This window comes from Canis aureus, chromosome 37, assembly GCF_053574225.1.
Source record: "Canis aureus isolate CA01 chromosome 37, VMU_Caureus_v.1.0, whole genome shotgun sequence".
NCBI classification, from domain to species: domain Eukaryota; kingdom Metazoa; phylum Chordata; class Mammalia; order Carnivora; family Canidae; genus Canis; species Canis aureus.
The window spans coordinates 4,411,644-4,434,791 of NC_135647.1; the positions used below are offsets into that span (position 1 = coordinate 4,411,644).

The 23,148-nt window shown below is 43.8% G+C and overlaps 1 protein-coding gene and 1 long non-coding RNA gene across 3 annotated transcripts; one reads left to right on the forward strand and one right to left on the reverse strand.

Moving 5' to 3' along the window:
- Nucleotides 1-2,471: 2,471 nt before the first annotated feature.
- Nucleotides 2,472-23,036, reverse strand: NRSN1 (neurensin 1). The gene is made up of 4 exons (XM_077886513.1): nt 22,886-23,036; nt 21,110-21,186; nt 12,975-13,172; nt 2,472-4,005 (listed from the first exon to the last, which is right to left on the reverse strand). The coding sequence occupies exons 3-4, from the start codon at nt 13,170-13,172 to the stop codon at nt 3,607-3,609; spliced, it is 597 nt and encodes a 198-aa protein (XP_077742639.1). The 5' UTR covers nt 21,110-21,186; nt 22,886-23,036; the 3' UTR covers nt 2,472-3,606.
- On the forward strand, nt 12,826-22,329 carry LOC144306868 (uncharacterized). 2 transcript variants are annotated; one of them, XR_013373927.1, is made up of 4 exons: nt 12,826-13,230; nt 16,318-16,421; nt 16,995-17,178; nt 22,202-22,329. It is a non-coding gene; the product is annotated as an uncharacterized LOC144306868 (long non-coding RNA). The 2 variants fall into 2 exon arrangements; XR_013373928.1 differs by lacking the exon at nt 16,995-17,178 and having other exon boundaries at nt 12,847-13,230.
- Nucleotides 23,037-23,148: the final 112 nt, after the last annotated feature.

The window sequence follows — 23,148 nt, forward strand, 5'->3', positions numbered from 1 at the left end:
GAGAGAGAGAGAGAGAGGCAGAGACACAGGCAGAAGGAGAAGCAGACTCCATGCAGGGAGCCCCATGTGGGACTCGATCCCAGGTCTCCAGGATCCTGGGTTGAAGGCGATGCTAAACCACTGAGCCACCTGGGCTGCCCAGATTTTGCTTTTAGATGTAGTAATGCCAAGCTGGCCATTAGACGGGGCTCCCCAACTCAAATGTTAGGGCGAGGAGAGCTTCGCTTTGAGATACTCATTTGCATACTCTGACCTTAGTTCTGTGCAGAAAATCCATTTTCTCCCCTGTACACACACATACACACATGCACAGGTGCACACACACACATTAGGTATGCAGAACTTTTAGTGCCTATCAATCATCTGTTTTCTGTACTGCCAGCACAGCAAATGCCTGGCTCTAAATACAGGTATGATAGTTGTTTTAAATGACCAGATAATAGTAGCCCATAGCTTTGACAGATTCACTTTCGAGGGTTCACCCTCATGAACATATGATCTCTGTACCCAAACAGTGAATAGTCTAGCTTCTAATGGAAGAAACAGATGTGTAAACAAATCACTGTGATAAAAAGAGATAAGTGTGATAGAACATGTCTGCACAAAATGCTGGCTGCATGGAGGAAGAGACAGCAAGTCTGAGCCAGAGTTGGAGAGGGAGAGGGAGGAAACACCACAGAGAGCTTGTTGGACGGAAGCGTAGCCTGCAGACTCCAGGGCCAGGCTGATGAGATTTGAATCCTGGTTCTTCCTGGGCAAGTTTGCCTGTTTCCTCCCCTGTCAAATGGCATATGACAGTAACTCTGATCTAACAGGGTTTTGGGGGAGAATTAGATGGATTACCTACATAAAATGCTTCCACTCAGCACATGGTAGGTCCCATTATTATTGCTATTATTTCCCAACGTGGCCTTGAATGATGGGTTCAACAGCCAGCGATGGGCAGATGGTTATTGCTGGGAGGAGAAGCAGTGTGAATGAAGGCATGCTTCGGGAGGCTGGGATGCAGGGCTCTGGACTGAGTGTCAGAATAAGACTGGGAAGGAGGATCAGAGGCTGGGAGGCCTCGGATGCTTCTGGAGGGCCTGCTACAATCTCCTGCCATCAGTTCTCAGGCTTGAGATGCTGTGCACAGAATAAGTCAGGGGATCTCTAACCTATATACACTGGAAAACTTGTTGGGATCCCATTTCATAGGTGGCACGGATAAAATAGGATCAGTAAGGACATCCAGTGAGAAGAACATCCAGATGTGTCTCCTGCAGAAGACAATGTGGGAAGGGCCAGGAAATCATTGAATGAAAATCCTCGGAGCCTGGGACAGGGGTGGGGTGGTTAGTTAGCCATCTTAAGACGTGTTAGGCTTGCAGGTAACTTGGAATGATAGGATTTGGTCCAAGTTGTGGAAGGTTTAGAAAGGAAATTTTGGAAAGATATGGGAGTAAGCTTACAAATCGTGTAGAGCCACCTTAAGAGGCAGGGGCTTGCCCTGTGAGGCAGCAGAGGTGCATCACAGAAACTCCTGAGCACTGACTAGTGCTGATGTGGGTGGGCCCACTGCACACTGCACACTATACCTGTGTGATCTCCCAACTAAACCCATCCTGTTTCTCCAGTTGCAGTGTGAACACCACCTGGCCAGCTTCCCTCCCCAGCTGTGGGCATGCATTTTCACACTGGAAATTTCAGGAGCAGGGAGGAGAGACTAGCTCTCCACAAGCAGGCAGGTTGAGACCAAGGCTCTAGGGCCATCCTGGCCACCATTCCACTGACATCTGCCCCCTCAGGCTGTTACCTGTCAGTACATATGGCCTGAGCTCTCTCCAAAGATCATTCCTCTGCTTTCCTACAATCCCTCCCAAGGGCACAGGGATGGTCCTCACAAGCACCTGCTCTCAGATACCCCGGGCAGGACAGGAAAGCCGGGAGATGCTGAATTGCTTTTTCAGAGCCAGCCTCTCCTCTCTGCTCTTGGTTTCCTTTAGGTCTTTGTGGGGAACAGAGCTGCTTTTTAATGGCTGTTATCATGCCTGTACCTAAAGGTTCCCAAGCCCTGCCACCATTATTTGTTCATTGTGGAGGCTTGGCAAAGCCAAGTCTCACCCTCCAAGATTCACTGGTGCATGAGGCAGAAGCAAGCACGGAAAGCTTCAAGTGATGTTGCCTTGAACAGATGCTAGGGGCTTACATAAGGCTCCAAAGGATAAAATTAAAATGCTATTTCCACTGTAAGGTGAGAATGTGAGGAAATGGGGACAATTTCTCCCCAATCTGGCCCATGATCCTTGTTGCAGGTGCCCACCTGCCCTGGGTTTCCTGCTGGACTATGCATAGCAAACAGTGTGCAGCCAGAGCACCAACCGTTTGCTTGGTTCTTCCAGGGAAACATGAGAGCTTATATGGCCTCAGGACCAAGACTTGCATGTTGGAGAGACAACAGCCATGGTGAAGGAATGACAATACAAGTCAGGTCTGCTTGGTCACATATTTTATTTATCCAGTGAAGGAAGAAAGAAAAGAGAGACAGAACTCGAAGGTGGCACAATTTCTGAGAGAAATCCAAGGTCACATGTTCCTTAGTCCAGTTTGAATCCACAGATTAAGTCCAAGTGCATAGGGATGAGACGAGCATCTTGCTGGAGAATAAAATATCTTATCTGAGAAAGAAAACCCTTTTTAAGGTTAATCTCTACTCACGGGTTTCTTATTTGAGGATGGCTTACTTTGGTCTTTATAAAAACATGACAGCGCTCTATAAACTGCTCAGGTTGGATATTGAAAGGTGAGTAGCTGCTGATTCGGAGATTTTCTGAGAGTTGGGCTCTCAGACAGTCCCGCTGAGGTGTGAGCCATGGGGATATCACAAACATGTCCCCAGGGAGACATGATGACGGCGGCAAAAGAGGAATCTCGGCCACCACATCCAGGATCTTTGTCATACAGTTGGGGAAACTGAGGCCAGGGGAGGTTAAACGAATCCCCCAGGGTCACACAGCTAGTTCATAGTCCTATCTCATTCCCTGGCTTCTGGACACCGCACAGACACTCCCAATATCAATCTCTTCCCTAAGATTCTAAAATTGGCAATATTAGCTTTTCAGGTGAAAACGTTGGAAAAACCCAAACAGAGCAAAACAAGATTTGTGGAGAACTCCAATAAATTCGTATCCAGTCTCCGTAACCTCGGGGGAAGATAGAGTTGAAAGACTAATGTTGGGGTCAAAACCAAGGAGCTCGATTTTTCTACGGACACACGTGACGATATCTTACACGTAGTGAGACAGGAACGGAAGGAGCACCACACAAGGAAGATCAGGAGACCAACATGAGAAAGTAAAACACAGCACGTCAGCCGTCGGTCACCTGGTCTAAACTGCTGGGTGCTCTCCCCGGGGTGCGCGGGAAGCAGCAGAGCATCACGGCGTCTGCGGGGGGAGCTCCCGAGGGCACCTGCCGGCCCCGAGCGCCCCAGAAGCGGTGCGGCGCATCCCTGGGGTCTCCGCCCCGCCGCGCCCCCGAGCCCCCCGAGCCCGGCCGCCCTGAGCTCACGCCCCGACCCCGACCCCGGCCCGGCCACGCCGCGTGGGCACCGGGACCCCCAGCGCTTCAGGAGGCCGACACGGGCTGGACACTGTGCACCCTGGACAGAGTGACCGGGATCTTGGTCTCCCCGGGGCCCGGAGCTCTCGTGATGGGCTGGGCGGGAGGCCTGACGTCGGCGATCCGCTCTTTGAACTTCTGCTGGAAGAGCTTCTCTTCCTGGGAGCAGCTCCTCACGAACACGGACATCAGAAGACACCCCGCCATGGACGTGCCCCCCAGGCAGAAGAGAACCGCCCCGGCCAGCTTGCACGCGTCGAGGGCTCCGTTAAACTGCACGGCCTGCGTGTCCACCACCACAAAGTCGGCTTCCCCGAAGGCTTCGATTTTGGGGGGCACCAGGAAGCCCACTGCCAGAACGGTCAGTCCAAGAATCACAAAGACTGTGCCCGAGATGAGCCCGACCTGGAGAGAGACACACGGGGGTGGGACAGAGTGAGCACAGCTCTCCCGAGCCCTACCTGGCAACACATGGTTTTGGGGACAAGTTCATATTCCCGTTCACCCCAAATCTGTATCAGACGCCTACATCATTTCCTAACTGTAAAAGAAGGTGGCAAAAGGAGGCCACCAGGAACGGCCGCCCTGCCTTGATTTTCCCTTTGAGCTTTCTGTTTGCACAAGCTTTGCAGCTGACCAAGCCGCCTTTGGTTTAGGTGGTCTCGTTCAGGCTCTGATGAAGAGCAAGGCCGCTCTGACATCAGGACTCGCTTGACTCCATCCACTAGGTCCTGATGCTCAGAGAAGCTGGCCTGGCGCTCACAGGGATGCTGTGTTATTCTCCTGCTGATAGAATCTGTGACACAGAACAATAGTGTCAAATGAGCTCATCCCACGCCCGCGATGAAGTGACATGAAACAAGCCCGCTTTGTCGGTGTCTAAGCACAGTGAAAACCACCTCATTGTGCAAATCACAAAATATCAAAAGCCTCCCCCCAACTCCCACCAAGTAATACGAACAACAGCTGCTTCTTTACCAATTACAGCTTTAGTCCTACCCTCATCTGCCCTCCCTGTGGGTAAGATTTCTTATTTATTTGTTATCCAATCACAGGACTGATCCTGACAATCCAGAATGAACTCTAGCTCTATAGACCCTCTGCCTGCCCAAAGCCCCCATCCCATAATACATCCTTCCTCACACTCTTATTGGAATACCCCAGGAGACCCTCTGGTGTCACCTCTCTCACTGTGATGAGTGATAAAAGTCAATTTGTCCAACATACAGGTATGTTCCTGGTGATCTGAATGGAGGATGCTGGCAATCCACATAACTACCCACCCCTTCCCCAAGTTACTGGGAAGGAATTGCTTAAGTCTAACAGTTCAGGAAATGTAGCCTCAAGGAAGGAAGGTCACTGGCCCAAGGACAGATGACAGTTACCAAGTTGCAGAGGCAGGGCTAGAAGCCACAGAAGGGCCCCCAGGCCATGTCCTTTCTCGGCTCACATGGAGCCACTTGGGGTTTCCTTGCGCAGGCAGATGTTGAGAAGCCCTGGAAGTGGTGGATGGGAAATGAAACTGCATTAGCTCCAGTTTGAATAAAATGTAGCACATGGAAGAGAGAGAGAAGACTGTATACCCTTTAGTGGTTTGGAATGGACAGATTCCAGCTTGGGTTCTAGGGCTGCCAACTAGTACTTCAATCATACAAGGAAAGTTACTTAAACACTCTCATCCTTAATTTCCCCATCTATAAAATGATGAATGATAATCGGAGTCGTGGTGAAAACCAAGTGAGGCCAGGCTCAAAGGCACTCAGCCCGGAGCCTGGCTAAGCAATAGACTGTAATAAGTAGCTATTATTACATCTATTTGAATGCACCTCTTACATTGGCAACAGCATTGCAATAATCTGAGCACTTGGACTAAGGAACAGCTAATGTAGTTATTCATCTTTTAAATACATTTTTCATTTCCTCCTGTTCCTCATTGCTTCTAGCTAGCATGACAAAGTTGGAGAAAACCCAAATGGCATACCACCATTTAATTTTGAGCTTCGAATCTAAAGTATATTTATTTAACTTACTTATTAAACTTCAGGGTAATACACTAATAAAGAAGGTCTGGATAATAGAAGGAAAACATATTCACAAATTCATCAGAGAGCTAGTGTGCTATTATCTTTTGTGACCATAGCATAGCGTTTGACATGTTTTCCACTTCATCCTCACAAGCATCTTATGAAAGAGAGGTATTTTTATTCCCATTTCAGCTATAAGAGACTGAGGGACATCGGGTGGAAGAAGCATACTGCAAAGCCCTGTAGCTAGCAGGTGGTGTGAGCGGGCTCTAACCCAGGTCTGTGTGACTTCTAAGCCTCACACTCCACTTTTATTCTCCTGTGGTACTTCACCAATTACTATTTTGCATATTACCTGCTATTATTTTTATTTTTAATTGCCACAGAGTTTTAGTCACCAATATGGACACATTTCCAAAATGTAATATTGTAAAGAAATTGAAAAAACAGAGCCAATATCATGTCTTCTGAAAGAACAAACTAAACTATTCTACATAAGATCTAAATACTATACTATAGGAAAAATTAGGTTGTTAAATATAACATTTTGGATGGCTTTCTAGATTTTTCTAAAAATAGTGACAACTTCACCTCCAAAGACCAACCATTATTTGTAACTTAAAAATGAGTCACATTGGAAAGTTCTGAATGCACAAGCTAAATTAACATAAATATCCATGGTGACATGCCTCGCATGTCACTAAATCATCTTCCTCAAGAATTGGCACTGATTTTCAGGAACTGAGCACTGTGGGAATGTATCCATCTCAGTTTCTGAGGTTCTCAAGAGCAACCGAGGCCAGTGCTCTCCGACTTCTATTTCTGTCTCACTCTCCATATCCCATTCCTGCCTTACACGCCATAAATATTCCTAACTGAATAACTTGAACTGCCAGACTGCTGAATACGGAGCCAGGTGATTGATTCTCAGAGCAGTCTGCTCCTCAACTGAGCAGTGCTTTATAGATTAAAATCCACTCTTGGAATCTCACTCAGAAGCTAAAAGGCAAACTAAGCCTTGCAGATGGCAGGACTCCTGCTCACTTCAAGAACTGGAAAGTGGCTGGCCTCCCAGCGCCTCTTCCCTGTTGCATCAGAGTATCAGAAGGAGGCCTGCCATCTGTGGAGGGGAGCATGACGGTGGCGAACAGCCCACTCCTAGGACACAGAAGGTGCCCTCAATGCAAGTCTAAAGAGGATCTCTGAGACATGTGCCCAGAGAGGACCCTAAACATCGTGGAAACACATTTGGGAGAGTATAGGAAGGCGGGAGTGGCGGGGCAGCCATGGAATCTAAAATACACTGTGTCTTAACTGAGAGTATGACGGAGGTGAGAAGGGATGTTGGGATGCATCAGCTTAACCCTGGTACCATCCTGGAGTATCAGGAGGAATAAAGATTTTGGGAGTGATGCCATTACAGAACCAGAGAAACTATCTCTGGACACAGCTCTAGGCTGAAGAGGTCCTTGATCTAAGAGAAAGGGGCTCTATTTAATAGAGAGAGTTAAAACATGCAACACAGAGGCCCTGGAAGGTCTGAGAGAGCAAGCAGCCCCTGTGTGGGTGCACGCAGAGAGCGGGAAAACCACAGGGCGGGGGCCCTCTGGGGCCAGGAGCAGCCTGGCGCTCCTGGTGGTGGTGGTGGTGGTGAGGTCAAGCCACTGTTGAGACACAAGGGCCTATTTCAGCTGTGACAACCCTTACAACAGCAGAAAGGAGCAAGAACAGCGACTTTGATGGCCTTCCTGGCTGTGGGGAGGAGGTGTGAGAATCCAGTGTCTGCTGCTGGAAAGGGGCATTGGACAAGGAGGAGGACCCCGATTCCAGAAATCTGCTGCTTCAGGCTGCCAGCCAGAGCCTGCTGTTCCTCTGACCAACATCCCCGGCATCATCTGCGTGTGAGCCACTGAGGTCTAAATATACCTCTGTTTACTCCAAATAGCAGGGCTGGCAGCAGGAGCTGTCGCAGCTGTTCTGGCAGAGAGGATGTGGCAATGACTCCTGGAAGCAAGAACCAGCATGGCAGGAAGGATGCTGGGGGCGCTGGCTGGAGCTGAATGTGAAAGGAACCATCTGGGTTCGAGGTCACACTCAAGGGAAGCTCAGCCAAGATGGAAGTCTGGCACTTCTTCTCCATCAGCCCCAAGGCCACCCTGACCTTTCCTCAGCAGGACCTGGGCTCGGAGTGCTGTCACCTCCCAGCAGTGACAACCGATTGCAACTCATCTGGCCTGACCTGCCTGTAGGTACACTGAGCTCTACAGAGCAACAACTGATGCCCAGGTGTGATCTGAAGGGCTCAAAGATCCCTTGCCAAAGGGCATGGTGACGTGGTGCCCCACACTCAGTTTTCTACCTTATGGAGGCTCTGTCCCTCCAGCACATGAACACATTCAATTGTTTCCATCTTCAAAAGCCATTCCAGAGCCCCGTGTCTCTCTTTAGCTACTGCTTGAACCCATGCAACTCTTGAAACTCAAGCTTGGTCCCACAGTTTCCCTGAAATTGGCTTCTCTGAGGTCACCAAAGACCTCCTAATCGCCAAATCTAGTATTACTGCATTTGATTATTCTGCAGTCAGGGATTCTGAGCACTTGCATCTTCTTAAAAACCCACACTCTTGTCCCTGTCACAACTTTCCTGTTTCTATAACTGCATCTTCAACAACACACTCTCAACCTGTTTTGCCAGGTGTTCTTAAACTAATGGTGTTCCCCAGGGTTCCCCCTTGACTCATATCTCTTGTTGAAGATGATATCTTTAGGGCTGAATGTGTGACCATGGTGTCAACTCCCACCAATAAACCAGTGACTTCCAATTTCCATCTCCAGCCTGGATTTCCTTCCTGGGCTTTATCCCCGGATTTCTGACAGCTGGTAGGAGGACTTACACAAGAACATCCGAAAAGCTCCTCAAACTGAAAATATTCAATATTCCTTGCTTGTTTCTTTCCTTCCTTCCTCCCTCCCTCCCACTTTCTCTGTGTTCCTGCCATCCACCCATCCACTGAGCTCCTCTCATTTCTAGTATAAAACCAACTCTGTAACACCTAGCAAAACTTTGAAGAAGAATCCAAGACACAAGTTTAAACTCTGGCTTATCTCAGAGCAGACAGGAGGAGGGTGTTGGGAGTAAACAGAGGGGCTACAGAGGACACAGTCTTACCTTGTACTTGCACATTACTGTGGATCACCCTCTGAGAAGTTTCTACTATGGGAGGAGGAAGATCACTCTGAGGTGAGGAAAGCATAAATGGGGTAAGGAGATTGCTCCCATTCGTTTATACCTGCCTTCCTGAGGTGATCTGCTGCACAATCAGGTGGCAACAGCCTTAGCCAAGGTCCAGTGCAAGAGTAAGAAGGAAAGTCCCCCCACAGCCAGTTTGATTCCTGGGCAGTGCAGCAGGTGGCAGGGGGCAGGTGGGACTGCATCACATAGACTTTTGCAGGTGGCAGGAGTTGCAGGCATTGGGGTAAAGGAGTTGTGGTTGAGGCAACCATGGGGTAGAACCTGTGAGGTACAGTGTGTGTGTGTGTGTTTACACCTGACTGTGACACAACCTTCCCAAGAAAGCCTAGCTTTATTTCTTGCTGTACTCAAGCTGGAAGCCTCTGGAGAAATTTAGATTTCAGAGCTTTTCAAAGTCTTCTGTGATCTAGCTCTGTATTCCTTCCCCCATTCGTCTCTGGACCCCTGTCTTCCAACTTGTACTTTACCCCGGCCGTACTGAGCTATTTGCAGGCTTCTGAATATGCCATTATCTCTTCAGGATTCAGCTTCTGCAGGACTCAGTTCTGAAGGACTCAGTTTCTTCCTACCATGATGCCTATTTCCTGCTTGTTCAAGGGTAATCTCTTTGGGGAGCCACTTCCTCTCCAGGCTGCTTCAGATCCTTCCTGCTCCCAAACCCCATGCTCCCACTACGGACTGTGACTACTTTAAGAGTAGTGTTTATCATTCTGGATTTGTAAGTGTCTGTGAACACGTCTACTTTCCCTATTTCTGAACTCCTTCAGGTCACGGCTCTATCTAACTCACAGGTGAAGAATAGCATCTTATTCACAAACAATTCCCAGAGCCTCCCACATAACCTTGAACACAGCAGACATACAAACATTTGTAGAAAGAAAGAATGCATAGCATTGTGAGACACAGGTTATACCACATGACAGGGCAAAGATTCTAACTCAGGCTCATTTGATTCCTATCTCCATTCTCATTAAGTCCATCCATGCTGCTGGTTGCTAAGGAGCCTGCTCCATGGCAGAGTCCCACGGAAGTACCTGGGTAGAGCCCCTCAAGAGAGACCAACGCCACCTTAGTACCACTTTACTCGGAATGGGGAGAGGGCAACCCATGAAACCACCTACAGATGCAGTTTGAAACGAAAGAAAAAAACAACCATAAAAAAAGAATCATAATTAGAAACACGTGCCTAGAAAACAATCACTGCCTTACTCTATATTGATACCAAGCATTTCATAAACCCACTGGCATGAATTCACTTGTACTTCCTATGAAGAACATGAGGAACAGTGAGTTTATTCCCTTGGTAGAGGTGAGGTCTCTAAGAAGTGAATTCTTAGATGATTCAGGTTGACTATAAGCCTCTGAATGCCCAGTCTCATGTTTTGTGGTTAGGTTCTGAGTTTAAGATTTGGATTTCGCTGGAATATAAACTCTGTGAGGCCATGAACTGGAGCCTGTTTTAAGTCTCTGAAGTAGGTCCAGCATAGCAGGGTGGGTGGTGGGGGTTGTGGGGGGGGGGGGACTTTTGAATCTTGTTTGTGTAAAATAGACGTGAAAATTCTGAATTCTGAAATCTGAATTCTGGGGTTGGTAATCTACTGTGAGTTCTTTATTTTGAATCCATCCCTATAGGTTATTTGATGGATTTATAGCTTCTCAAGTCACATAACTGGTAGTGCCTTGGAACCACGTGAATGGTTTCAATATTCTGTATGACAGTGGCATTTCAGACTCTTGGCACAACAGATCCTGTCAGGCAAATATTTGTTTTTTTGACACATGGGGAAGCAACTACCCACTTAACTGGGTAAATACAAGATGTGTCAAGCTTGGCTATGCATTTAATTGGTTCAGGCCAGTAAGGATTCATCAGAGATGACATTTCTACAGGGCAAGAATGTTGGCTCAACCAATTTTAATACAGAGTACATGACACTTGTAAGATACTGAATTAACACAGGTCTCAGGTAATCCATGTTAACAACTGTGTTACCCACTGCTTTATGTATTAACTAGGTTTCACGTTTTATTTCCACTTCAGGACCCAATGTTTCATATGACATCGGATAGATAGTAGGAGCTAATATGCCGAATGCTTGAGTGCATACCAGACATCTTTCTAATTCTTACAATTTTACCTGGTAGGTACGATAAGCATCACCATTGGGCCCCACTATGATCTTGCCCAAAGGTACAATGCTTTAAATGGAAGAGCTGAGGTTTGAACCCATGTAATCTGAGGACAGAGGCCAGGCTCATAAACATTACACAACATTGCTTCTTGTTAAACTACATTGCCAGTAAATTGTAAGTTTATGTCAACATCAATGTTAAACATTCTGGGATCTTTTGGGAGAAGACTGGGAATGACTGGGATCCCAGAGCTGGAGGGGACTGGAGGCCCCTCCAAAGGTTGTACTTCTCAGCATTCCTCCCTAAATCCTCACTTTGTTCTTGATTTCTGAATGTTCAGACATCCTGATGCCTCTTCTATGTCCATACTCTCTTTTGGATCATTTTATCTAGTCCAGTTCCTCATATATTCTGTATGTGAGAGACTCCCGATCCATGAGCTGCATTTAAATTACCACTAGAGATCCCCACTCACATGTCTAATAGGCATCTCTAGCAAAACATGGCCAAACTCAAACTCTTGATTCCTCACCACTCTCACTGCTCTCCCAGTGTTCACCATCCCAGAAAATTATGACATCACTCAGTAAATAGCTTGGGTCACAAGCCTTAGAGGCGTACCTGACTCTTCTATCTCTCATGTGTACTTCATTAGCACATCCTGACAGCTTGGTCTTCAAACTTTATGCTACGTCAGATTACTTCTCACCATCTCTACCAACACCACCTAATCCAAGCCATCATTACCTCTTGCCTGGGTTCATTCAGACCCTCCCAAATAATCTGGCTGCCTCTACCCTTGTCCTCCTATAATCTGTTTTCCATACTGTAGTCGGAATGATCCTGTTAAAATCTTAGTCAGATCATGGCACTCTTCTGCGAAAGACATTCAGGTGGCTTCCCATATCTCTCAACGTAAAGCCAGTGTCCTCATTATCATCTACAAGGCTCTACATAAATCATGTGTCCTGTTATTTTTCTGGATCCATCACCTGTCCTTTTTCCCACTCTTATTCTATGTCAACCAGACTGGAACTCTTGCTATTTTTCAAGCACGCCAAATCTGTTCCCATTTTACCATTTGGACTTGGTATTTCCCAGCCCAGAAGGACCTTCAGCTAGGTAATCTTATGGTCTGCTTCCTCAGCTCATCCTGGTACTTGCTCAAATGTCATCTCCTTTGAAGGGGTGTCTATAAACAGCACACTAAATACCAGGCCTCCATCACTCCCTACCCTCTTGTCCTCATTCATTTCTCTTCACAGCACATGTCACTACCAGACATTCTGTTATTTGGATTATTTGTTTATGGTTTATTTTCCATGATAGGTTGCAAGTTCCAAGAAGGCAAGGGATTTTCCTTTTCTGTTTACCACTTTAATTTCTAGCACTTTGCAACTTCTTGGCACATAGTAGGTGCTCACTAATTATATGCTGAATGACTGAATATATTGTCTAATGAGGTGCCTTCATGTGAAGAAGCTGAAGCTCACAGAGCCTCATGATCACATCTGATAGAGGTAGAACTGGCACACTGACCATTGTATTAGGTCTCAGCATCAATCTCTCTCAATAGCCAATGATTTCTTCTTAATAATTGTTGTAATCTGTCAAATGATACTTACCAAGCCTATAAGGGAGGCTAGAAGCGTAATGTTTTGCCTATGGGTGGCTTCACAGCTGATGAATTTAGTGGCACATCAATCACAGTAGCAAAAATAATAATTAATGATGACACTTATACCTATTTGTGTTTAACCTGCAAATCAACAATTGTACTGTGTTCAGGGGCTTTCTTCAGCCCAAGGCTTCTATTCTCCTTTCCTAAGGGAAGAAAAACCACTTAGTGTTACCAAGACTGATGCACACAGAGAGGACCAAACCCCTCAGTTCTTCATAGCTCCAGGGTTTACCATTTCCAATAACGTTTTCATCTCTTGACTCACACAATTGTTCTTTGCTTACCTTCCAGAATACTGAGCTCCACCTATTAGGGGATCTCTGGATCTGGAAATCATCCTCATACTCCCAGATTGAGGTGGTACAGTCCTCATAAAACTGGTGCAGGTAGGACCGGACTCCATAGCGCTGGTAGTTACCCTCAGTAGCAGTCTGTGCCTGCTTGGACCGACAGATGTTGCTGCAAGAACTCATCCTTCGCATCTAGAATGACAACATCCACAGGCATCAGCCCCACGAGCACTGGCTTCAGGATTAAGAGGTGAGAACCAGGCTGAGTAATGTTAGTCTATTTGAACAATTCTCTTTTCTTAAGAGAAGAGACATTTTTAAAGAGCTCTGCTTTTCTACTTAATGCAAAATTACCCCCAAACACTCAGTGACTAGAAGCTGGTTCTTCATAAATGAGACATAACAGCACAGCTCATTTAAATTATGCAAATATTTTCAGCAAGAACCACATGAAAAATGGCAATAGAAAAGCGGATATTTTCATTGTCTTGACAAGGAATCTTTAATCACTTAGAATCCAGTAGTCTTTACACTTACATGTTAAAGAATTAGCCAGATACTCTCACTTGCTACATATGGAATTTGTCTTGGATTGTCCTCTTGGATGCTTAACCATGTTCCCTTGTGGAGAATACATGGTGTTACTCTTTAGCAGTTTGCAATTTAGCTTTCAGATCTCATGGATCTTGCTCTAACATTTTAGCTAAATGTCACATTGTACAGAAGCTGTATTTGAAGGCTGCTGAGCAACTTACGCTTCATGCTTTATTAATCACAAATGGCTCAGCCAATAATTTACACCTCACCAACCCTAACACTAGATATCTCAGTCATTATTTGTGGATACATGTGTCCATGTGGGATGATAGAACACAGTGAAGAGGGTAAACCCAGCCTTTCATTACATTGCATGAAGCGTCTACTATACACAAGAGGCCAGAGAATTGTTAAATGAAACTATGCTCTAGGTGGGCTCTTTGAGACTCTGTCTTCTTAAGATGGAAATTTCTACTTGACTTAACCTAATCAATACCTTTTAGAGAAAAGCATTTGGTTATTAATTCACATAAAAAAAAGGAATTGCTGACAGACAGCAATTTTGGTGAGTAAGGAAGCTTTTAGTAATTCTCTGGTGTTTGGTTTTCTTATCTCCATATAAGCAGATAAATATGTAGCTGAAACGTGAAATACTTTTTTAGATTTTCTAGTTATCCTCCAGATGGGTTTCCCTGTATGGACATAGTCTCAAAATGACAAAGCAAGAAACAATGTAGAAGGATATTTTCCCATTGAACCAAGTTCTCTCAGGGCTTGTCCTGTAATCCAGACTAAAAGAAGACATATAAAATGTTTCCAATTACTTATCAAGAAACCACATAGTGATGTTTATCTACCTACAAGGAAAAAGTTAATCTAAGCTTCCAGCAAGGGTCCCTGTGTGGGCACTTAGTTTGGTTGGATAAAATTATGGGGCTAGGGGTACCTGGGCATCAGTGGTTAAGCGTCTGCCTTTGGCTCGGGTCATGATTCTGGGGGTCCTGGGATAAAGTCCTGCATCAGGAGCCTGCTTCTCCCTCAGCCTATGTCTCTGCCTCTCTTTCTGTGTCTCTCATGAATAAATAAAAAATAATATGAGGCTTAAATCAAAATTGAAGTTAGCATTGTCCTGTCCCATGGCCACAAAGTGAATCCATAAAATTATCTTGTAATGTGTGCTCTTAGCCAAAAATGGTTTCTGGTTAGAAAATGCAGTCAAATTCAGGAAAAAAAAAAAAAATGGCCCGATCTTAGAAAAAATGATGCAAATAGGTGCTACCAATGGTGACCAATACTCTCATCTTTTAAGTGTTGGTCAGTATTACGCTTAGTGTCTCTCTGCCTGTTTCAGACATGGTAGCCAGGAGAAATCACCCAGGAAGAGAGAGCAGGGGAGACAATTAAAAACAACAACTTCTTCTTCTTCTTCTTCTTCTTCTTCTTCTTCTTCTTCTTCTTCTTCTTTTTTCTTCTTCTTCTTCTTTTTTTACTTTTAAACATTTCAGAAGGATATTATTTCATAAAATATAAAGATATTAGAATGTACGTTGTCTGGAGCAGCAAAGTCTGTTGCATCTAATGCTTTTTTTTAGCATAATTTTCATATGTTAAGTGTTAGGATGATCTCTTTAGTACCTTTAATTTAATGCCTTACAATGAAGATGATAAATAAGGGTCTATTAGTAATGATACATAAGTAGACTAATTTAATTTTTTAAAAGATTTTTTATTTATTCATTTGAGAGAGAGAGAGAGAGAGAGAACATGAGCATGAGCAGGGAGGGGTCAGAGGGAGAAGCAGACTCCCTACTGAGCAAGAAGCCTGGCACAGGGCTCCATCCCAGGACCCTGAGATCATGACCTGAGCTGAAGGCAAATGCTTAACTGACTGAGCCACACAGGCACCCTCATAAGTAGAATAATTTTATTTTATTTATTCTTTTAAAGATTTTTATTGATTTATTCATGAGAGACACAGAGAAAGAGGCAGAGACATAAGCAGACTCCCTGTGGGGAGCCCGATGTGGGACTCGATTCCAAGACCCTGGGATCATGACCTGAGCCCGGGATCATGACCTGAGCCAAAGGCAGATGCTCAACAACTAAGCCACCCAGACGCCCCTAAAGGCACTTTTTAAAAAAGACATTCTAATAAAATTTTGATCAAGGTGAGAAGGGATTAGTATTTTACTAATTCTGTTTTGTCACTGAACAAACTAGGCACAGAAAAGTCATCTGCTAAAGGTTATATCATGAGTCAGGGAGCATATGAAAGATGACAATACAGAAAGCAGGAGTATGGACTGAATTACATACTTGTATAATCAGACCAACTGATCCAAATATGTATTTTCAGGTTTTCTATAAAACATCAGAGACTTTAACATGGAGAAAGGACAAAAATAGGACAGGAGCAAAAAGAAATTCCTCATAGCAACAGTATGAGTTATTTTGCTTCGATGCCAAAGTCACGTTTGCTCAGGGGTAGAGCTGTGATATAGAGCTGGATGGTGTGACATATCGTAGTCCCTCCCCACACTGCTGGTTTCTGGCACACAAGGTCGAGTGTTCCTGCTTTATAGGATGGGACTCAGTAGTCCAACTTTGTTAAATAAAATATGGGTCAAATCATAGGGATAGAAAGTGTTCTAAAACAAATGTTTTTCAACAACAACAACAAAAAAAAACCCAAATGTTTTTGAGCTTGACTGATGGGAGGCCCTACTCTAAGAATAAATTTTTAGTGATGTTGGATATGTGCCAGGAAAGGAATCCCACTGAGCCTTATTTTCTTCTCCAGGCATATGAAGCACGAGAACACACCCACTGTGCTAAACACCCAGGGAAGAGAATGGGTTCTAATCCTAGTTCTTGACCTACAACATTTTGGTCATGACATTGCAGGTAAACTCATTAACCTCCTTGGCCTTTGGTTTTATCATCCTTAAAGTAAGATGTTGGGCCATATTGCCTTGAATTTCTTCCAGATACAATTTTCCAGGAATCTTTGGCCATGAATTTACAAAACAAGTCAATAATTTTGTTGTATAAACAACTGGGTTTACTGATTTCCCATCTCCTCTCATACTTTCATTGATTGATTGTCAGATTCTTTATCATCATCGTATATATGAAGCTTCAGTTTAAAAAAGCACATAAGCTACTAGTTAGGTCAGTTACTTGGTATTAAGTAGACTAAATAGTTGTGAATTGTTTATTTGTTTAACAACTTAATTCAGGATTGTATACATTGCTTAAATAGCACAAGTGTATCTCAGATTTTGTAAGTTTGGTTCCAGACCTCAGCAATAAAGAAAATATATAAAACAAGTTTAAATAAACTTTTTGGTTTCCCAGTGCATATAAATGTTATTTATACACTATACTGTAGTCTACTAAGTGTGTAATAGCATTATGTCTATTAATTTAAAAAATGCTTTATTGCTGAAAAATGTTAACCATCATCTGAACTTGCAGCAAGCCATAATCTTTTTGCTGGTGGAGGATCTCTGCCTCAACGTTGATGGCTGCTGACTGATCAGGGTGGTGGTTGCTTAAAGGTGGGCATGGCTATGGCAGTATCTTAAAATAAGACAACAATGAAGTTTGCTACATCAACCGACCCTTCCTTTCACTCGGACTCCTAATGGCCACCATAGAGGTATTGATTGTCCTAATTTCAATATTGTTGTGTCTCAGGGAACAGGGGGCCCAAAGGAGAGGGAGAGAGACAGAGGAATGGCTGGTTAACAGAGCAGTTAGAACACATACATTTATCGATTCAGTTTGTTATCTTATATGGGTGTAGGTCTCGGCCCCCCAAAACAATCACAATAGTAACATCAAAGATCACTGGTTACAGATTGCTGTAACAAATATAGCAATAATGAAAAAGATTGAAATATTGTAGGAATTACCACAATGGGACACAGAGACATGAAGAGAACAAATGCTGTTGGAAAAATGATGCTGCTAGTCTTATTTGATGCAGGGTCGCCAGTTTGTAAAAAAAACCCTCAGAAAAAAAAAAAACAAAAAACAAAACAAAAAAAACCCTCAGTTTGTAAAAAACATTATCTGTGATGCACAGTAAAGTTAAGTGCAATAATATGAGGTATGCCTGCAGTCCCTGGGGGTCTTAGAGGTTTCATACATCTTTCCATATATATAACTAATTGGATTCATTCTTTGAGGAGAATGATCATTAGAAAGGAGTTTTAAAATATAGCATGTTAGGGGATCCCTGGGTAGCTCAGCGATTGAGCATCTGCCTTTGCCTCAGGGCATGATCCCGGAGTCCCGGGATCGAGTCCCACATTGGGCTTCAGGCTTCCTGCATGGAGCCTCCTTCTCCCTCTGCCTATGTCTCTGTCTCTCTCTGTGTGTGTCTCTCATGAATAAATAAATAAAATCTTTAAAAATAAAAAAATATATATAGCATGTTACCACGACAATTTTACACCTACAAAAACTCAACAGAATTATAATTCCTCATAGGGAAGCCCGTAACTTTTTGTCTCAATATAGAAATGTTATAGTTATTTAGAATCTACCTGGTTGATTGATACCTCCAATATTATAAAGAGGATACACAATGCCACTTGATAAAGTCACTTTAAAAGCTGGGCAATTATTATAAAATAAAAAGGAATGACAAGAAATGGAAGATATGTCCAAAGGCTTTTCATCTTGGCTCAGCATTTACCTAATAAGCAATGTTTCATGAGAAATCTGGTGTTTGTATTTGAATAGCTATAGCTATAGTAGCAGCTGCAGAAACAATAATGTTCTATCTATGACTCTTACTAAGTGATGGATTCTAGAGATGGCTTTGCTTTAGATAAAGCCTTAACATTCCAGAAAATGCATGAAGGGGGGGGGGTGGTGAGTGAAAATATTTTCTAGTCTTGTACTTAAATGAGTCCATGTGAGTATTCCTTTTATAAACACCCCAGCTCATGTTTGATGTTGTGTCCTTGCTGCCAGTATGGCCATCATGATGGAGCATGAGCAACATTAACATCTGGCTGTTTGGTCCTCTCTAAAGAGGGAGTTATTTTCATTCTCTCTGAAGGACATCCTAGGTGCTAATTAGTGAGGATCTGTCCGTGGTTTTCTTCTTTTTATAATAACGTCTATGGTATCTATCTCCATTGCATGCATGGTTATACATTTAGATGGATATTCAACTCTTGGCAGCACAGCACACCTGTCATGTCCTAGAGACCAACTAGAAGAGAAAATCATTCCTTAACTCCTTTCCCAAACTCTTCTGGGAGGCTTCCTATAATTAGCATGTTCAATGTCAGCACTCAATCACTCTCTATCCTCTTGTTCAAATTTGTATCTTTTTATAAGTGCTTGTTACCATCTGATGCTCTGTTATGTGGTTTATTTGCTTATGGTCTGACAGCCTATGTTGTGATGGACTGTAAGCTTCATGAGGACAAGTGCTTTTTCTCTCCTATTGACAAGCACTTTGAAACTTCTTGGCACAAAGCTCCACATGGGCTGGTGTGGATGATGGCCTGAGTTGTCCTTCCTTTTTCATTCCTCCCTTCCTTCCTTGTTTTTACAGCACTAATTATGCACCAGATTATGTGAAATAATAAAGATGAGTGGAGCTCAGTCTGCTCTCAGTGGATACTTAGATTTGAAGGAGAAACACTTCTCGGAGCAAGAAGTACAAAAAATGGGCACCAAAAGCAGGTGTTTGCTGGAGCCCCTGGGTGGCTCAGTCAGTTGAGTGTCTGACTCTTGATTTGGGCTCAAGTCATGATCTCAGGGCCATGGGATCTAGCCCTGCATCAGGCTCTATACGCAGCAGAGAGTCTGCTTGAGATTCTCTCACAGCCCCTCCCCCTGCTTGTGCATGTGCTCTCTCAAATAAAAATAAACAAATCTTAAAAAAATTAAAAAAAACAACCAAAGTATTTGCTGCTGGAGAAAATGAAAATGCTGAGAATCCCTTGAACAATTTTCCTTAAAAATTTTTTAATTTAAATTCAATTTAGGGGAATCCCTGGGTGGCGCAGCGGTTTGGCACCTGCCTTTGGCCAAGGGCACGATCCTGGAGACCCGGGATCGAGTCCCATGTCGGGCTCCCTGCATGGAGCCTGCTTCTCCCTCTGCCTGTGTCTCTGCCTCTCTCTCTCTCTCTATGTCTATCATTAATAAATAAATAAAATCTTTAAAAAATAAATAAATAAATTCAATTTAGTTAGCAGATAATGTATTATTAGTTTCAGGGATAGAATTTAGTGATTCATCCGTTGCATATAATACCCACTGCTCATTACATCACATCCCCTTCTTAACGCGTATCACCCAGTTACCCCATCCCTCCACCCCCTACAGCGACCATCAATTTGTTTGAGTTAAGAGTCTCTTATGTTTTGTCTCTCTCTGATTTCATCTTATTTTATTTTTACTTCTTTTCCTCTATGAACAATTCCTCTTTAAGGAAAACCCATATGTGTATTATTATGATCTCTATGTGTACCAATATGCTATAGTATCAATTTGTTGGAAATTTGAATTTCAGTCAAATAAATGCAATTACTTTTTATTTTACTTGAAAAATGTTCATTGTCATGAAAACAGAAATAAATATGCCTCACAAAACTCCAAGAACACCACAGACTCTATATTATTTGTCTCCATGAGAGAAGAGAGGCAGAAAATTGAGGCACAAAAAAGATTAGTGTTTTCCCATGGCTCCATGTGTGAGTCATTTGTGAGGCCAGGCACAGGCCCTGTTCTGTTTATTCTCTTTGAAATATCATTCAATTTTTCATACTGCTTTTCTTTCCCATAACATCATTCTGAGATAATGAGAGTGAAGTCCCCATTAGAGCCACTTTTCCACAGAGCCGGTGCTGCAGGGTATAGGCACAGAACTGCTTTAGACCATTTATCCAACACCAAACCAAAAGGTCAATTTGCTTAAAGGACTCAGTCTCAGTGTGGAAGCAGGAAGGCATGAAAGCCTGCTAACAGCTTTTTCATTTTTAAATCAGGCATTCTAGAATTGTATAAGCATGACCTTAAAACTTGAAAATGTGTTTCTACCAAAAGATCATTTCAGAAATATTTTCTTTCCTTGGAAGTGTGGTAGAGATTGTAGCTCTATATTATGACTTTGTAATACCTTATAAGTCAGTAGGTATGTGGCCACTTTTATAATTTTTTTAAAGGTTTAGTTATTTGTTTTAGAAAGAGAGAGAGAAAATGAGCAGGAGGGGCAGAGGGAGAAGGAGAGAGAATCTCAAGCAGAGTCTGTGCCAAGCATGAAGCTGAACACAGGGTTCAATCTTATGACCCAGAGATCATGACTTGAGCTAAAACCACGAGTCAGCCACCCAACCAACTCTGCCACCCAGGTGCCCCCACTTTTATAATTTTTTAAAAAGGAGTAATGATACGCAATTGTCTTATTACTTTTTCAAGATATGTTTTTAAGTAAGGTATACAAGGTCCAAAACCAAAATGAGAAGAGAAAAAGAACCCATATTCTCTTTAAACCTCCTCTTTATCTATATTCAAATCACAAGGTGCTTATGAATTCACATGTGACAAGGATGGAGTCTTACCTTTGAAGTCTCCCTCTTTCTCTTCTCCTTGTTTAGCCTTTGACCTTTCTTTTTCAATGGCACATCATCCTTCAAATCTATTTAAGAAAAAAAAATCTCTGCAGAACGTGATACAGATAAAAATCTAAATTCCATAAGCAATTCTCGTGGCTGTAAAGAGTAATTTTAATGTTGACATAAACATTGACAAAGGACTTCTTGTTGAAGAGCAGGGAGATGTTTGTTTTTAACAAAAGTATGTGTCTTTCATAACTTTTTAATGGGCTCTCATGAGACTTTATAGGGTAAATGATTGGGGTTTATAAACTATAACACACTATGCAAACCATATTCTTATTTTGATATGGTTATATGCCATGTAGTCAGTAATACAACTAGACTAATACATCCGTATTTTAAAAATTCTAAATAAAAAGTTTATTTGCTCCCTAGATACTCTAGAATTGATTTATTTGGTGCCTCTTCTATTACATTGTAAAATAAATTAATCTTATAGCCATTGTATTTTCTGATCTGTTTACAAGCATTTTAGACTTATTAAGTTTCTTTAAATGATTTACTCATTGGGTTGATTTTTTTTACTTCTATATCCATTTCTTCCTATCGTGATCATTTTACTTTCCATCTGCCTAAGAAAAGCAGGTGCCCATGCAAAATTTAATTAAAAAGCCACTGCCTGCTATAGAGCTACTGGCTTCCTACATTACTCTAGTCATGTGAAATAAAATAATAGCTGGGGGATATTTTTCAAGAGGTCACTAAAGATTCTTTCTGACGAGCAGCTCCTCATCCATTTGGAAGAGAACCTCAAAGACTTGAGTGAACAAGCCTAGTTGATGCCTGACAGACTGTTTCCAGTATTTTCCAGTTTCAGTCTATATGAACCATAGTCAAATGTTCTTCAAGACTCATTTCTTTGCCCTAAAATTTTATTTTGCAGATGTTATGTGTGCAGATTTGGGTGGTGGTGGGGGGGGGGGCAAATTTTATTAGGGTCCTGGATCTGGATAAGCAAAGAAAACAAGTGTAGCCCCCCTTCCCCCATCTGTGCCTCTCTCAACTAAATGTCCTTCCTTTTTGTCTTCTCTGAAGGAAATGACTGCACACATGCCCTTCGCCGAAGGCTGGGCTGGGCTGGAGCCCGGGATCTCTCCAAGGTGCTGAAAGCATTTCTGCTACAGAGCCAGGAACCAATTAAGTAAACACCAGCTGCTGTTTAACCCCAGCTCAGTTTTCTTTGAGGTCATCAGCTTTGGTCTGACCCCCACCCAACGCCTCTTTCTAACAATACAGAGAAGTAGGTCTTGAGATAATAGCAAAGCACTCAAGTATCTTTGAATATGGCAAAGGAATGGGGAGGGCAAGGGGGGCCGGTGAAATCCAGCTTAGAAACCAAATCAAACCAGCTTTGCAAACTCCAAACACGTATATTTGACTCTTAACCTAATGTAGAACTTTTCTGGTCTCCGGGGAAAGAAACTCTTCAGTTTTCCCTGTACACCTCCCAAATCCTTACGTAACACAGACCACACAAATCACCAAAGCACGGAGTTGGCTTCCCATAATTTGTGTGGGTTCACGGATTTTAATATGCATGATATTTGCAGAGATTTGTGCACCTATAATAGACGCGAATGGGTGAGGGGTGTGTGTGTGTGTGACACAGATGCAGAAAAACAGAATATGCAGATTTGCGCGTGAGGAGCGGGGAATGAGAGAAGGGGAGGAGAGGGGGACTCGGGGAAGGACAAGCGGGGAGGCTCCGCACGGCTTTACCTGCCGCCTGCGATCCCCCGACCCGTGGAGCAAGTGCAGCCGGCTAGCCGCAGATCTCTCGCAGGGGTCCCATCGCCGCCGCCGCCGCCGCCTCGGCTCCCGCGTGCAGAGCTCAGCCCGCGCGTGATTGACAGCTCGGCGGCCCGCGCGCGCCAGGCCGGCGCGGCGGAGGCGGGCCCGGAAGGGCCACGTGCGTCCGCGGGGCGCGGGGCGCGGGGGCGGGGCGGGGGCGGGGCGGGGGCGGGGCCTCGCCGGGAGCCTGC

What these genes read in the sequence shown, in the direction of transcription:
- NRSN1 (XM_077886513.1), bottom strand. Translation starts at nt 13,172, where the DNA reads ATGCGAAGGATGAGTTCTTGCAGCAACATCTGTCGGTCCAAGCAGGCA. An exon ending in GGAGCTCAGTATTCTGGAAG is followed by an intron (nt 4,006 to 12,974) that starts GTAAGCAAAGAA and finishes GTCTCTCTCCAG; the next exon opens with GTCGGGCTCATCTCGGGCAC.